General features: G+C 38.2%; 1 protein-coding gene across 6 annotated transcripts in view; it reads right to left on the reverse strand.

Moving 5' to 3' along the window:
- The window catches only part of ankrd7 (ankyrin repeat domain 7), a 64,058-nt gene that overhangs the window by 14,698 nt on the left and 32,591 nt on the right, over positions 1-16,769 (reverse strand). For 2 of the 6 annotated variants that reach the window (XM_031898973.1, XM_012959953.3), the window contains 7 exons: positions 15,336-16,316; positions 14,768-14,916; positions 12,640-12,825; positions 6,227-6,260; positions 2,932-3,061; positions 2,635-2,848; positions 1,498-1,681 (listed from right to left, as the gene is read on the reverse strand). In XM_031898973.1, coding sequence (XP_031754833.1) covers positions 1,498-1,681; positions 2,635-2,848; positions 2,932-3,061; positions 6,227-6,260; positions 12,640-12,825; positions 14,768-14,916; positions 15,336-16,316 — 1,878 coding nt within the window. The remainder of the gene's footprint in view (positions 1-1,497; positions 1,682-2,634; positions 2,849-2,931; positions 3,062-6,226; positions 6,261-12,639; positions 12,826-14,767; positions 14,917-15,335; positions 16,317-16,769) is intronic. The other 4 variants (XM_031898974.1, XM_031898975.1, XM_031898977.1 and 1 more) reach the window with 4 other exon arrangements.

The following is a 16,769-nucleotide window of genomic DNA, read 5'->3' on the forward strand; positions in this document are numbered from 1 at the left end:
GATTCCTGACTTGCCAGACATGCTCAGTCGTTCTAAGGTCAGATTACTAAACACACCTTCCAGTCTAGCAGTCAGTAAAGAGATGGCATTGCTGGTTCCCATAGAAACTCAGCTCTAACTGCCTGCTTCAATTTTTTTCTCCTGAGCTCAGCTTTACCATTACAGTGCTCAAACAAAGCAGAACTTCTATCAGAGACAGTTCTGCCTGTTTGAGCCTGTATTCTTGATTAAATGTATGCTGAATAAGGGTGTGTATGCTGTTTGCAGATTTAAATGTATCTGATTATGTATCAGAGGAAAAATGGCCACCGGGTGAAAGTTGCTATTTGCTTTAGGAAAATGTGATGGTGCTGGCAAGCGGAGGGGATATACTGTATGCAGTACAAATGATGCCATTTGGGTGGGGGAGACGTGCCCAACTGATATACATTGTAGGCAAATGTAGGCTTTACATGTCCTTTAAAATTGCTCAGCCAAATGATTTTTGCATGTTCAGAGAGTGTTAAAGTAACTTTTCTACATAAGCCCATCTCAATGAGTTCATTTCAAACAGAATGCAGGTATGTTTTCCTTTTAATTGGCTGTATCTAACCCTTTTGGATCAGAATCCTTTAGATTGTAGCGTATGGAACAGTAACACAACTGTAAATGGAAAAAGGAAGCTCTATGGATCATATTTCCCAGTTCTGAAAACTACCAATCTGTAATTAAAAAAGGAAGATACACTATTTTACTTATTTTTTACCATTCTCTGCTTTTAGTATTTTTCCATTTTTATCCCCCTGCCTTGTTACATAAAATGGGAAATATTTTCTGTGTTCAGTTTGACAATTCGTGCTTAGTAGTGATAAGCAAAATTTTCAGTAGGCATGAATTGACAGTGAATTTCCGCGTTTCGCCATTGGCAGATTGTTTCGCTAATCAGGCACAAAAATTAGCCACAGAATAATTTGGTGTGTGACAAAAACAAGTCATGTGCAGCAAAAAAAATGACAGCCATAAAGAAATTAGCTGCGCATGGCATTTTATGTGTTCCACCTATTTTTGCATGGTTTTATAAATTTTTCAGCGAAGCAAAATGGGACAGATTTGCTCATCACTACTGCTCAATCAAAAACCACTTATGTTGCACTGAAAGCTTATTTATTTGGTTATCATTTTAATCATACCAGGGAAAACAGCCATGGTTGTTGTGATGGATAAGCCTTTTAATGACGGGACTTGTATACAAATACCAGATCTGCTTTTAAAGGGAATACCTTTGGACATATATTAGCCTCAGATGTACTACATGCATAAAACTTTCCTGGCTATTAAAAATAAAAACTAAGTTCTAATCTACAGCAAAGATTCAAAAATGCCTTTCTTGAATATCTTTACAATTAGAGAGGCAGAAAATTATTTCCAAATCCATCCCTGGGAGCACCATCAGAATGTTTCTATTCACAAAAATGTTTTGCAAATGTGCTTAGATTTGAACTGCTTGGAATCCTTTACCTGTCTCACAGTGTTCTGCATACTCCTCATCTCAAGTTCCAAGTTTCTTATAGTTAATTCAAGCAGTTGCTTTGCCTCCATTTCTTGGCAACACTGATCCTCTTTTCTTCTCAATTGCTCTTGGCTTTTACCATAAAGCATTTCTGCATTTTTTCTTTTTTCCTCTTCCTGTTTAAGTGTGAACCTGCCAAATAAAATAAAAAAAAAAAGCACATTTGGTTTATTGCTATAATTTTGCATTTCCACGTGATTGTATGCATAACTTTCTAGTTATCTAAGTGTCTATTTCTGTCCTTAAAGAACTTCCAAGCTGTATTTTACCAATACAAACTGTTCGTTTAAAAGCACGTTTCTGACTGCCCATGCTTCTCCCCAACTGTGTAAATGGAGCGGTGATTCCAAACAGAGCTTCCTGCTTTCAAAGGTAAGCTCTAAGGATACTATCCTTTATCTACCTAGCAATAGCAGATTTCTGGTTGCCCCACTTTCTCTTCTCTTAGAATGAAGAGGATGGAACCAAGGCAGACCATTTCAAATGGGTTTATTGTATAACCTACACCAAGGGAACACAAATACAATCTAGTAAAAAGAAAAGGGATGTCTCAAAATTGTTTGCAGGGGTCACCTTCCAGGACCAACAGAACCAGGTTTGAATTTCAAACGGAAAGCAGACCTGAAAGGGCAAAACCACCCCCTCAAAAGAAACTTTCAAAGAATGACTAATGCCTGTTGTTTTAGGGAAAAACCAACAGGACTCTAGAAATTACTAGTTTTTGGTAAGAGATATGAGGACATCATGATGTTTAGATGCAGAACAGTCCTGCTCCTTCTGCAAGTCTCTCCTAGCCACCATCCCTTCACTACCCAACCTTACTTCCGCCCTCACTTTTCCTCAGGTGCTACTATTTTGTTCTGATGCCTGAGAGCATGAAAGTCTACAAAAAAAATTAAAAAGTGCTCAGTTGAGTGAAAAACAGCAAAATATATTTGTTACATGTCTGAGAGTTTTCTAAACTTTACTGATTAGCAAAATATACTTTATTTAAATATTAAATGTATTAAGGTATTAAAAAAAACAAACTTTAAAATCTAATATGATCAAGTGAGATATATTGCTACAAGTACTATTGATGTTACCTCAAACTGTTCAGATCACTTTCCGATTCCACCTTTTGGTGATCCAACATTGATTTAAGCTCCCTGTTTTTCTCAGCGATTTGCTGTAGGTCTTTTTTCTCATTTTCCATTTTTTTTACTTTACTTGCTAGAAGTTTATATCTTCCATTCTCCCTTTGTATAGTTCTTTCATATTCGTGAATTATATTTTGAAATTTTAACAGGTTAACAGAATCTGCATGGTCAGATGATAAATGATGTTAAGGATTAATTAAAAGGTTGCTATAATGATACTACACAATATAAAAAGGGAGTTACCTTGACTGTCAACACCAAGTTGCTCAATTAGCATTTTTGCATTCCTAAAAGGTAAAGTAGGTGTTCCATATTCTTCAGTTGCTGTGTCTGAGGATGGACTAAAGTCCTCCAATTCACCTGCATTATCAAGCTAGATAAAAAAAAGGAAAATAGCATATACATTTAATTATATAATGTGTGTGTGTTATAAAAATGTATGTGTGTAAAGTCATGTAAGCCTACAAATTGTGCTTTGACAAGAATCCAGTTACTGTAAGTTTGTGACGACCCTTACAATCAGAAAACACAGCCAGGAGCTTCACGAGAAAAGAACATTTAAACACAAGAGAGGGTGGTGTAATTTTTGTGTTTAAATATTAATTTTCTGAGAAAAAAGGGCAGCATGTATGCAGGATATGGAAAGGTAAGCTGACTTTAGCTAAGGAGCAACAATGCAGAAGTGAAGTGATTTATGGAATCTCTACAAATTATGGGATTACCATTTTCTTTTCAGCCTTTAAAACAGCAAAAAACAAATTCCACTATTTTTATTTTAACTATTTACCCGTCCATGTGTTTTGTTAACTTGTTAGAGCTTTGTCAAGGAGCAGCTGTGCTTCAACTGGCTATTTAAAATCTAAAACCACACCTCTCAGGCCACCATCTAATAATGCATACAATAATATCACACACCACAGATACTGGTTTGTTTACTTAAAAGAGTACATTTTTATTTTTACCATTATATTTGTCTAAAGGAGAAATCATTAAGTCAATATTTATTAAGCTGTAACTGGTCCGGTTTACTCATTTAGCCGTTTCAGCTGGCTCGCTGGTCACAAGATGTGTGGCCTAACATCACTGGGGGCTTGACCAAACAAAATGTCTTCAGATAGACAGCATAAAACTACCCTAAATGTAATGTATGGATAATTCAGTGAAGAGTGGCTTATTAATTACCAGTTACCCCTAAAAAGTTCCAGTGAAAGCGATTTATATAGTAGCTAAAATATGCCAACAAGGAAGTAGTGGATTAAAGATTAAAATCTTGTTTAAAGCAGTCAGATCTTCACCAGCCACAGCAAGAAAGAGCAAACTGATTGACAGACATGGATAAAATAGGAAATTAAATAGAATGATTTTTATCTGGTTTAAGTAAATCTAGATCAACTGGATTTTTTGAGTAATCATCGATGGTACAGGTATGGGATCCGTTATCCGGAAACCAGTTATCCAGAAAGCTCCAAATTACGGAATGCCTTTCTCCCATAGACTCCATTTTAATGAAATAATTCAGATTTTTAAAATGCATTTCCTTTGATCCCAAGTAAGATACCATTAATCCTTATTGGAGGCAAAACAATCCTATTGGGTTTAATTAATGTTTTATTGTTTTTTTTGTTTTTTTTTAGTAGACTTAAGATATGGAGATCCAAATTACGGAAAGACCCTTTATCTGGAATACACTTGGTCTTGAGCATTCTGGATAACGGGTCCCATACCTGTATTTCACTACTAATCCAAGCAGCTTTTTCAGTTCAACTAACTGGTAGGGGAAGTCCTCGGCATATAAACTCTTCCACTAATCCAATCACAATGGCGACTGCTGTGGAGTTACTGTGATAGGATTACCAAAGTATCATGCAACTCACAGAGACCAGTGTCAGATTTACTTATACTAGGGGGCTGATTTACTAAGACACAAATTCGAATTGGAAAAATTCCGATTGGAAAACGAACATTTTGCGACTTTTTCGTATTTTTTGCGATTTTTTCGGCGACTTTACGACTTTTCGGAAATTATCGCGACTTTTTCGTTACCAATACGATTTGCGTGAAAAAAACGCTAATTTTTCGTAGCCATTCCGAAAGTTGCGCAAAATCTGGCGATTTTTTCGTAGCGTTAAAACTTGCGCGAAAAGTCGCGCCTTTTTCGTAGCGTTAAAACTTGCGCGAAAAGTCGCGCCTTTTTCGTAGCGTTAACTTAAAAGGCGCGACGTTTCGCGCAAGTTTTAACGCTACGAAAAAATGGCGATTTTGCGCAACTTTCGGAATGGCTACGAAAAACTTGCGTTTTTTCGCGCAAATCGTATTGGTAACGAAAAAGTTAAGACGATTTTCTGAAAAAATCGCAAAATACCGATCATTACGAAAAAACCGCAATCGGACGCATTCGGCCCGTTCGTGGGTTAGTAAATGGGCCCCTAGATGTACCATGACCTGGATGAATGAAAATAGTCAACATGGTTCTTGCTTTTTTTAGTGGTTTTCTGAAGCCTTACAATTAATAGCTGTACTGACACTTGCAGTAACTGGTAATCATATACAACTGGACTCTTTTAGGCTAATTGGAAGACTTGCAAAAGTAAATCAAACACCTAACTCACTAAAAACAGTCATCACCAAAAGAAGGCATAATCCTTGCCCAATCCATAGCCAGTATAATACTGCTTTGAGGTGCTGTCATATAACCATAGAAAAAGACAATAACTGAAAGAGTGCTGATGTGTGACAACCCTCTACTTCCCTACAAGTCATCTAGCAGTTTTTATATTTCTGAAAACTGTCCAATATTTTTGCAGTTTGACCACATTTATTACACACAAAAATAAAATAAGTTAAATATAAGCTCCAGGTATATTCTGAACAGTTTTATGGCCAATATACATAGATTTACCAAACTATGTGGCCCGTAAGGACTCCCAAATATAAATGCATAAACAATTGAGCTTTTGCAAACAATGCCCTTTCCTATGTAGTGTGTGTCATACCATAGCACCACTCTATCATAATCTAAATTCCCCCAACTCTATCTGATACTATCACAACTATTTTCCATCATTTTATCCCGCTATCCACTGCCTTATCTTTATTCACAATTTCCCTTTTCCTCTGCATTCAGTTTTATATCTTTAATTCGTCCCTTTTCACGTAATTCAGCCTCTAATTCAGGCATAACCTGCAGTGATGCCATTTTCTAACTTTCTGCAGCTTTAGATAGGGCTTTTTTCCCTCAAAGTGTAAGTCCCGGTAAAGCCACATCAAGACTGGAAACGCTGGAGAAAGGTTTAAAGCTCTGGTATTACAATAACAAATATGGGATTCAAACTACTGCATTACCCCTTCTTTATTCACAAGAATAAAGAAGTGGGGGGATGGCACCCCTCCAGTTCCAGCACTGCACGTGTGTGATTTAATTCATTTGTTTTGATTGTGATTTAATTTTTTTTGTATTTACTTTGTGTAAAACAAGTCAAAACAAAAACCAGCAAATTCAAATTTTTATAAAAAGAAAATACATAATGTGTTACATTACCTTGTTGGTTTTGCTGGTAAATTTGCCAGGAGTCCTTAAAAAAAAAAAAAGGGGGGGGGGGGGGGTTATAGGCATGTGTGAATAATGATTATCTAGTGGATTAATGACACTATGTTAAAGGCTAATACATACGGACAACAGTAATGACTTAAATACAACTGTTAATGGGGTACTGTCACAAAAATGATAATTTAATGTAAGCGTCTCAAGTTAATGAGCATGTTAACATATCGAGTAACTCGTTACTCTCACCCTCTACATAGTTACATAGGGACCAGAGTCCATTAAGTATGTAAGTTCAACCCCTCTAAGTGAACCCAGCACACACAAACCTATACTGACCTATTTATACACTCACATACATAAACTATATATACCAACATCAATACTTAGGGGCTGATTTACTAAGACACGAATTCGAATCCGAATTGGAAAAATTCCGATTGGAAAACGAACATTTTGCGACTTTTTCGTATTTTTGCGATTTTTTTGCCGACTTTACGACTTTTCGGAAATTATCGCGACTTTTTCGGTACCAATACGATTTGTGCGAAAAAACGCGAGTTTTTCGTAGCCATTCCGAAAGTTGTGTAAAATCTGGCGATTTTTTCGTAGCGTTAAAACTTGCGCGAAAAGTCGCACCTTTTTCGTAGCGTTAAAACTTGCGCGAAAAGTCGCGCCTTTTTTCGTATCGCGATTTTGCGCAACTTTCGGAATGGCTATGAAAAACTCGTGTTTTTTCACGCAAATCGTATTGGTAACGAAAAAAATCGCAAAATACCGATCATTACGAAAAAAACGCAATCGGACGCATTCGGCCCGTTCGTGGGTTAGTAAATGTGCCCCTAAGTATAGATTTTAGTATCACAATAGCCTTGGACATTATGTTCATTCAAGAAAATAATCCAAGCCCCTCTTAAAGGCATCAACAGAATCTGCCATCACATCATCACTAGGAAGGGCATTCCCCAACCTCACTGCCCTCACAGTTAAAAAACCACCTACGCTGCTTCAAGTGAATGTTCCGTTCCTCTTATATAAAGGGGTGGCCTCTGGTGCAGGGATTGTTCTTATGGGAAAAAAGAGAACACCCCCTTCTCTGTCTATAGCCCCCTCTAATGTACTTGTACAGCAGGGGGCTCAAACTCAATTTACCTGGGGGCCGCAGGACGCAAAGTCAGGATGAGGCTGGCCGCATAAGGGATTTCACAAAAAAAAGTCCTCAAATGTCATTATAACAGTTTTAATTATTTCTTCTGAACATGAAGTGTCCTGAACATGAATAGAAAATTGAGTGAAGATCATGAACAGTTCTTCTGAACATGGCATCTTTTGCCTACTCCTTGCTGCCAGAGACTTGACAGCGCTTCTTCTCACAAATCTGAACCACATTTGGCTTTAGAGAGGAAGCAGTTGAGACCCTCAGTATGGCTTGAAGATGATCATCATTAAGTCTAGACCTGTACTTTGACTTATTGAAGTTCAAGTTGGAGAATAACTTTTCACACAAATATGTGCTCCCAAAAAGGCACATGGTGCGCTTGAACATTCGGGAAAGCTCAGGGTAGCTGGGGGGCAATTCTCTCAAAAATTGCACATGCATGTCTGCTTTTCCACTCATCTCCCTGAACTTGGCTTTGATATCAGAGTTGCATTGCAGGTCAATGAGCTCCATTTGAAGCACAGGAGGGGCATCTTGCACATCAAAGGAAAAGGGGTCCACAAAAATTTGGAAAGTGGCTCTGTGCGTTTTGAAGTCTGCAAATCTGTGATCAAATTCCTTCTCTAGCTTAAAAATAGCATCAACATATTTCTCACCACTGAATGGTATGCCTGCATCCACAAGTTCCTTGCATGCTGGGAAATGGCAAAGGTTTGTCTGAGAGAGCTGGGATTTCCATAACACAAGTTTTGTGGAGAATGCTCTCACGTTGTCATAGGCAGCGCTGACGAGCTGCCCCTGGCCTTGTAACATCTTGTTTAGTACATTCAGCTTTTGTGTGATGTCAACAAGAAAAGCTAAGTCTATGAGCCATTTGTGATCACTCAACTCAGAAACAGCCTTCCCATTCTTCTCCATGAAGGCTTTCACTTCTTCTCTCAACTCAAAAAATCTTTTCAGGACATTTCCCCTGCTGAGACAACGTACCTCGGTGAAATAGAGCACATCTCCATATTCTGACCCCATTTCCTCTAAAAAAGCACGGAACCTCCTGTGCGTTAAGCCCCTGGATCTGATTTGGTTGACGCATTTCACAACAACAGACATCACATTGTCACACGGCAGGCATTTGCTGCAAAGGGCCTGCTGATGGATAATGCAGTGAAGAGCAATCGCCTCCTCTTCTACACCCTCCTCTTCAAGTTTTTTTTTAACAAGTGCCACCAGTCCATTTTTCCTCCCTGTCATCGATGGCGCTCCGTCGGTTATTATTTCAACAAACCTCTTCCATGGCAAACCTGCATTCTCAATGGCATCACACAGATGATGAAATATCTCATTAGCGGTGGTCTGGCCATGCATTGGAATTATTGTGAGCAGCTCCTCCGTCAATTCAAAATTGCAATCAACACCACGGACATAAATTGTGAGCTGAGCAGTGCCTGTTATGTCTGTGCTCTCGTCAAGAGAAACTGAGTATGCATCAAAACATTTGGCTTTCTCACACAGTTGATGATAAATGTCACTTGACATGTCAGAAATGCGCTCTGCCACTAACCATGTAACTAGCTTGGACTGATGCAACATTCTCTTTGGTTGCTTTCTTGAAGAAATCTTGTTGCCTCATTAGACATGCTTTAAGACTGGCAACCCGCTTGGCTCTCGCATCCCCTTGATTTGCACATTCCTCAGCATGTTTAGTGGAATAATGGCGTTTCAAGTTGTATTCCTTGTGCACTGCAACTTTTTCTGTGCAAATAAGACATGTGGGGATGCCCCTGTGCTCAACAAATAAATACTGCGTCTCCCACTTTTCCTGAAATTGTCTGTGCTCGTCATCAATCTTTCTCTTCACTGCAGGCTTTGATGAAGTCATGATGAAGGTATGACAAAATCTAATTCTGTACTAAACTTCTCTCCCTTGTGTCTGTTCTAATTCTAATTGGCTTTCAGGGGATGGTGCAAGGCACGGCGGGCGGGAGCTGCTGATTGCGGAAATGACGATGTGCCATCGTGGCAGTTGCTGTGGGAGGACATTCTATGTGCAGGGTTAGCTGCTAAGGAGCTGGTTGTGCGCATAGAGCGTCTTCCCATGGTGACTGTTGTGATGGCGTGGCGTCATTTCCGCGGTCGGCAGCTCCCGCCCGCCGTGCCTTGCATTATCCCTTGAATCGCAATAAAAATCGCGATCCATTCATTGCGAAGGCCGGCGTTGGTGCGGGCCACAAAATATTGTACCGAGGGCCGCAAATGGCCAGCGGGCTGCGAGTTTGAGACCCCTGTTGTACAGAGTAATCATGTCCCATCCCAAGCGCCTTTTTTCCAAAGAAGACCTCAACCTTGACAGTAACTTCATAGTTTAAATCATCCATCCCCTTTACCAGTTTAGTTGCATGTCTCTGCACTCTCTCCAGCTTACTAATATCCTTTTTAAGGACTGGAGCCCAACACTGCACCGCATACTCAAGGTGAGGCTTAACTAGAGACCTATAAAGAGGCAGAATTATGTTTTCATCCCTTGAGTAAATGTGCTTTTCCCTTGAGTGTATAACTTTTCAAACTGAACCTTATTTTTCATTTTGCCGCCCAGTTTTTCAATTTGTCAAAAGTGGCAGCATCCTGCATGGACCTTATAGTTTGGCACAATATAGTATCATCAGCAAAAATAGAAACAGTACTTTCTATGCCCACCTCCAGGTCATTAATAAGTTAAAAAGCAAAGGAACAAGGACAGAGCCCTGCGGTACTCCACTAACAACACTGGCTCCATTACAAAATGTTCAATTTACCACCACTCTTTGTAATCTATCTTTTAGCCAGTTCTCTATCCAATTACAAATAATATGTTCCAGGCCAATGTTCCTTCTTTTTAGCATTAACTTTCTGTGCGGTACTGTATCAAATGCTTTAGCAAAGTCCAAGTAGATGACATCCACTAACATTCCAGCTTTGAGGTTCCTGCTCACCTCCTTATAAAAGGCAATTAAATTAGACTGGCAAGATCTGTTATGCATAAAACCATACTGGCACAAACTTATAGTATTGTGATTTGCAATGTAATCAAGTATCCTATCCCTTATTACCCCTTCCAAAAGCTTTCCTACTACTGATGTCAGGCTAACAGGGCTATAGTTTTCAGGCTGAAAACAGGATCCCTTTTTGAATAACGGAACCACATTAGCAAATCGCCAGTCCCTCGGCACCATGCCAGGCCTCAATTAATTCTAAAAAATTAAGTGAAGAGGTTTGTCGATCACAGAGCTAAGCTCGTTTAATACCCTGGGATGAATCCCATCTGGTCCTGGACCTTTGTATGTTTAAGTCTCTTTAGAATTTCATCCAAAATGACCTGTGCATCAACAGTTATATTACTAGAATTGGGTCTATTAAAACAGAAGCCTTGATTAGCTGGCTCCTCAGTTGTGTAAACTGATGAAAAATAAGAGTTCAGCATTTCTGCTTTTTCCCTGTTCTCATCAACAAAGTGACCCCCCTATTGTAAGGGTCCCATCCCTTCTTGCTTCATTTTTTTACTATTTACATATTTTAAAAAAATAATTTTGGATTCCTTTTACTCTTTTCTGCAATACCCCTTTCCATCTCTATTTTAGCTTGCCTTTTTTTGCATGTTTTATTTGCTTCCTTGTACCTGATAAAAGTTTCAGCTGTCCCAGCTAACTTGAGCGCTTTAAAAGCACGTTTTTTTCTTACCAACCTCGACATTCACACTTTTATCCAACCATAAAGGTTTTACTTTGCAATGTCTTTCCTTATATACTGACCTGTATACTTGTTAAGCAACATTTAAACATATTCAATTTTCCTTCTGTGTTTAACCATGTGAAAAGCCTTACCTAGATGATACATTGCAGAAATACCTTTATACTGGCAAAGTCTGCATGTCTAAAATATAGTGTTTTAGTTACTCCCTTTAAGAGCTGTCTCTGCAACATTATCTCAAAGGAGACCATATTATGATCACTATTCCCTAAATTCTCACCCACACAACTCTTAGAGATGAGTTCAGTATTATTAGTTATCATCAGGACCAAAAGAGAATCATTCCTAGTAGGTTATATCTAGTATAAATAAATTTGAAGCAACTGGACTTGTTTAGTAATCATTGAAGACGTTTCACTACTCATCCGAGCAGCTTCTTCAGTTCAACTGACTGGTATGGGAAGTCCGTTGAACTGAAGAAGCTGCTCGGATGAGTAGTGAAACGTCTTCAATGATTACTAAACAAGTCCAGTTGCTTCAAATTTATTTATACTAGATATACCATGACCTGGATGAATGAAAATCTTCATAGACAGTTCCTAGTAGGTTCTTGAACTGCCTGAAACAAAAAGTTGTCATTTAGCATATTGACAAACCTACTCGCTTCTTCTGACATGGCCACCCCATTACTCCAGTAAGTCCCCTACAAAAACAACTTGACCTAATTGTGAAACCTCCTCCATTTGCAATAGCAGCTGGGCCTCATCCTCCTCACTTATACAGGGTGGCTTATAGCATACGCCAATTCAGCCCTGCTGAAATCTCTACCCAAAGGGATTCCACACCCTCCCCATTGTTGTCTCTGGTAATTTCTTTAGTGCATGGCTTGAAATATGGTTTTACATAAAGACAAACCCCTCCACCCTTTTTAATCCTTCTGTCCCTCCTCAAAAGGGTGTAACCATTTAAATTCACAGCCCGGTCGCATGTTTCATCCCACCAGGTCTCAGTGATACCAATTGTATCATAAGTGTCAGTACATGCAATAGACTCCAGCTCTCCTATTTTCCCTGAAAAGCTCTGTGCATTTATCTTCATGCAGGAGCTGGGAGTTCGACAGTTAGGTCGGATATAGTTTGTTTTTTTTTGGGGGGGGGGGGCTCCTTTTGCCTAAAAGATGTATGCTCTTTCTTTCAAAATCACCAGAAATCCTGTCTCTCTGCATGCAGGATTTTTTCCAAAGTCAGTTATTTTGTTTAGATTTTGTACATGCTGGAATCAGTTATTTGAGTGAGCTACTGTATAATACATCTGCTAGGATAGTAGATCTATCAACCAAAATCAAACCCTGACACCTGCATAAAGAGACAATGAAGAGAGACATGCTGAGAGAGGGATAGTGAAGATACATTTGATTGTTTTAGAAATGGTAACGTTTAATTGACAATATCTAGAAAATTCCTTATTAAACTCATTTCAATTCATTTTTGTGAAGCCATTTACAGCATGATGATAAAATGCTTACACATACCTACAAACTTGGAAATCGTACCTTCCATCATCTTCCTGGGAAGTGTCACTTAAAGTGCTATCATCAAATACTTCAAGTGGATCACCATTAATGGTGTTTTTCTTCTGTTTCCAGGATAGTTTACCATCAAGAACAACCTTTCCGTTTGATGGTGTATTGTTTCCAAAATGCATTATGTTTTGCATTCTATCAAAAAATAAAAAAACATGTTTTATTGTCCATGTTTTTTTAACACGTCCATTAACTCGCTGCTAAATATTCACTGTGAAATGACTAAAAGCTGAGAAAAATGCAGCATTTTGTCTAAAATATATATTAAAAAAGAAAAACATATAATCACATGGGTGACAAAATATTAGGAACTCCCCATTAATATAATTGCTGGCCTCTTACCCTGGGCCAGCCCTCCTGTTTACTTGAAAAGTGCACTGGCCTGGGGTACTACTGCAGGAGCCTTACACTGACATCTTCTTCTTCTGCATGTTCTTCTATGTTCTAGTCCAGTGGGCAGGTTGAAAGGCCAAACTCCAAAACATAAAGCCAGCTCTTCAGTCTACTGCACATGTGCACCTGGCACAAGGCAGAAAAGAAGTAGAACATGCAACTAAAACTTAACCCATTGTATTAACCTAGAAACTGAAAACAAGGTTGATGTGTCAAATTCCGATTGGTCATTAACCATAAGGTTAAAGTTAGTTGGGCAGAAACTCCAAAAGCACTTTCTTAAAGTCCATGATAATAGGAAGTGTAAAATGGAGCCAGAGAAAAGGTCTGACTTTATAACTGCCTTTTATCAACTGGGAGGGGATTTAGCGGCTATCTGATCGACAGGATGTGTTTAAGGGATTCAGTCACTGGAAAACATGTTTTTTTTACAAAAAGCATCAGTTAATAGCACTCCTCCTGCAGAATCTTGAAGAGCAAACACATTATTCTATATTTAATTTTGAAATGTGAAGTAGAAGCTAGTCATATTGGTTTCCCAGGTGCCCTCAGCCATGTATTTCCTTTCAAAGGCCAAAATAAAGGATAATCGCTATCATAAAGTACCAAACAAAACTAAGCAAGGTGCAAACTGAACTCTCTAATAGCCAAAGAGGGAAATAATTACAAACAATATATATAGATCTGCACCAATACTATAATTAAAAAATTGTAACCTTTTTACAATACATTAAAACAGACCTCATGTACAAAGCCTGACGCGTTTCATGCTTACCCAGCACTTAATTATATCCTCAGCCAAGTGACTTGCGCTTTTTTCATTCTTAGGGCTGTGGCAGACGGGGAGACTAGTCGCCCGCAACAAATCTCCCTTGTTGCAGGTGACTAGTCTCCCCGAAATACCATCCCACCAGCGAGTATGTAAATCGCTGGTGGGATGGCATACGCGGTGCTGCGATTTCCCCAAAATTGCGGTTTCCTCTCAAGGCGGTACATACTTACTGGTGGTATGGTATAACATTTTATAATGTACAGAGTGTAATTTAGTAATAAAACGTCATCATAAATATCATGACAGAATCCCTTTAAGGGATTATATAGCGCCATTCATATTTGGAGGAGGGTATTTAGCAGTTTGTGTTGGCCAAAATCTGTTTTTTTATTCTTGAGAAAGAGCACAGTTGGTGTTCGAAATGTCTGATTTATTTCAAGAAATTTCAATTTTTTTTTCCTGTTGAGTGCGTCTTGCACGCCGCACATTGGTGCATGCATGCATAGTAGTTTTGGTGCCACGTCACTTTGGCACCAAACACTGACATCACCAAATTCAAACTTTAATAGTATGCTCTTGTTTGTTTTCATTGCCCAAGCTGGCTCTGTGTATCCAGACCTTAGCTAAGACTTGTTTTTGATTGTTGGCGTTGGTGAAAACGCTGGAAGCTAACAAGAAAATAACAATAAAAAACAATAAATCATCTGTTAATGCTTTATAATAGAAAATAAGGGGAAAATAAGAAACTGTATAAATTAAAAGTAGATGTAGATGACATTTACAGCACAAGACCAGTTTAATATTCCGATGCTAAACAAAACCATATACAGCCACCCCAAAAATGTTTACTCTAGTAGCTAGTACTATCTGACATTTCTCTTTGTGTCATAAACATGCATATTCATTTCTTACCCTTTTGCTGATCCAAGCTTTTGATTAATGTCTGCACATTGTTCAGAAACAGTATGTGCTTCTTCAGCAAACATATTGCTATTTTCTTGTTTTAATTGCTCCGACTGTGTTTTTGAGTTTTCATATTGTTTGTTTTCTTTCTGATCTGCCTGTTGTAATAAAGAAAAATAAACGCTTGTAGAGGTGCCATATCAAACACAAACTGAACATGATGAGAAATGAAAAAAAAGAATTGAAAATGAAGCACAGCACACAATGCACTTAGCTGATTTACCATTAATAATAAAAAAAAAATAAACCAGCAACAGAAATGGCCCAGAAAGATCTGATGTAAGATGGAGTTAAAAGCACACACCAAGCAGAATGAAAATGTCCCAGTTGAAGTTTATTTTCCCTTAAAAATAACAGAGAAATTGAGGATAGAATACAGAAGCCTTCATCCATACTCCAAGGCTTTGCTATCTAGAGTATGCAAAATATGCAAGCCTTGAATCTTTAGAGCCCTCTCTAGTGGGCTGGAAAAATGATTACGATGAGACACCAAAAGAATTACGAAGTAGAAGCAAACCTCTTTCTGCAGTTGTCCTTTCTCTTCTGCTAAATTCAGGAATGCCATTTGTAGAATTCCTACCTCATTCTTAAATCTTTGCATATCTTGCTCAAGTTCTTTGTTCAGATTTACACTGGAGGCTTCCACCTTGGAGGCTTGCATCACTCCTGAACTTGCATGTTCAGTTAGAAAGACCTGTTCAGGTTTATCACCACGTTGTTGATCCAATAAACACTTGGTAAAGTTCTGAATTTTACTTACTTTACTCACTAAAGTCATTGTTTCTTTGGAAAGGTTTGAAGATAAATGATCACTATCTTTAATCATTAAAGTATCGTCTTTCTGAGCTAAAGACACTGTATCTTCTATGGGCTTTTCCACTTTCAAACTACCATTACAGCATTTCTGGTCCTGAAAAACGGTAACATATTTTTCCTTACATTCCAAACCCGGCAAATCTGCAAAGTTACCTTTTTTAGAAGTACCAAAATTTACAATAAATCCCTGAGACCTCTTTTCCCTATCCTGGTCCCACGGCACATTATTGCTCGGAAGACTCCCATCTGTGACTGAATAAGAAGTTTCACTGTGTACCAATGTAGGTTTAAATTCTGCACCTGCTGCATTGTCATTTTCTTGTTCCGAGTTAGGTAATGTATGTGTATAATCTGTACTGGCTAAAAATAATTTGTTGTTGTCAGGTTTACTTTCATTAGTTGAGGTTTTATTGGTTTGTGGTCTTCTTTCTTCAGTAAGTTCACCAAATTTTTGCTTCAGCTCAGCGGTTATGTTTTTGAAATGTGTTTTCACATATTTTTTTTCATTGTCGACCCACATCTTTTCATATTTCTCTTCCCACGATAGTTCTAAGTCAGACGACGCAAGAATGTCTTCCACATTTTGCATTACAGTCTTGGCCTGATGTTCAGCCTGATGCGGGGCATTTTCAGTCCGATTTCTAACAGTCACATTTGTTAAACTTTGCGTCTTTAACACATGCTTTTTTACATATACACAGACAAAAGAAATTAGACAATGATCATGAATTGCAATTTAACCAAACATACATTTAACAGGTGCTAACAAAGAACGTCATATGAAAAGTTTCAAATATTTAACAAGGCAAAGTGACCAACACAAGAAGTTTTCAATGTAAACAAAAAAAAAAAAAAAGCATTTAAACACTGCATACATTCTAAACTTGCTGAGTCTCTGGAAGATGTAAGAAAATAGCAGGATGTCTATAGTGGTTTTTTTTTTTTTAAGACAAACTCAGGTGATAAAACATATATTGCATTATTAACTACAGTATCTCTTAAAAATGCAGAAATCATTTCCTTTGAGAAAACACAAAGAGCCACAAGCCCAATACACTTGTGTATGATAATGTAACTGCCAGTACATTTTCCAACACATTTTGCCTGGCATGTGTTGATGCTGTCATTTTCTTGA

The sequence above is a fragment of the Xenopus tropicalis genome, chromosome 3 (assembly GCF_000004195.4).
Source record: "Xenopus tropicalis strain Nigerian chromosome 3, UCB_Xtro_10.0, whole genome shotgun sequence".
NCBI lineage: Eukaryota > Metazoa > Chordata > Amphibia > Anura > Pipidae > Xenopus > Xenopus tropicalis.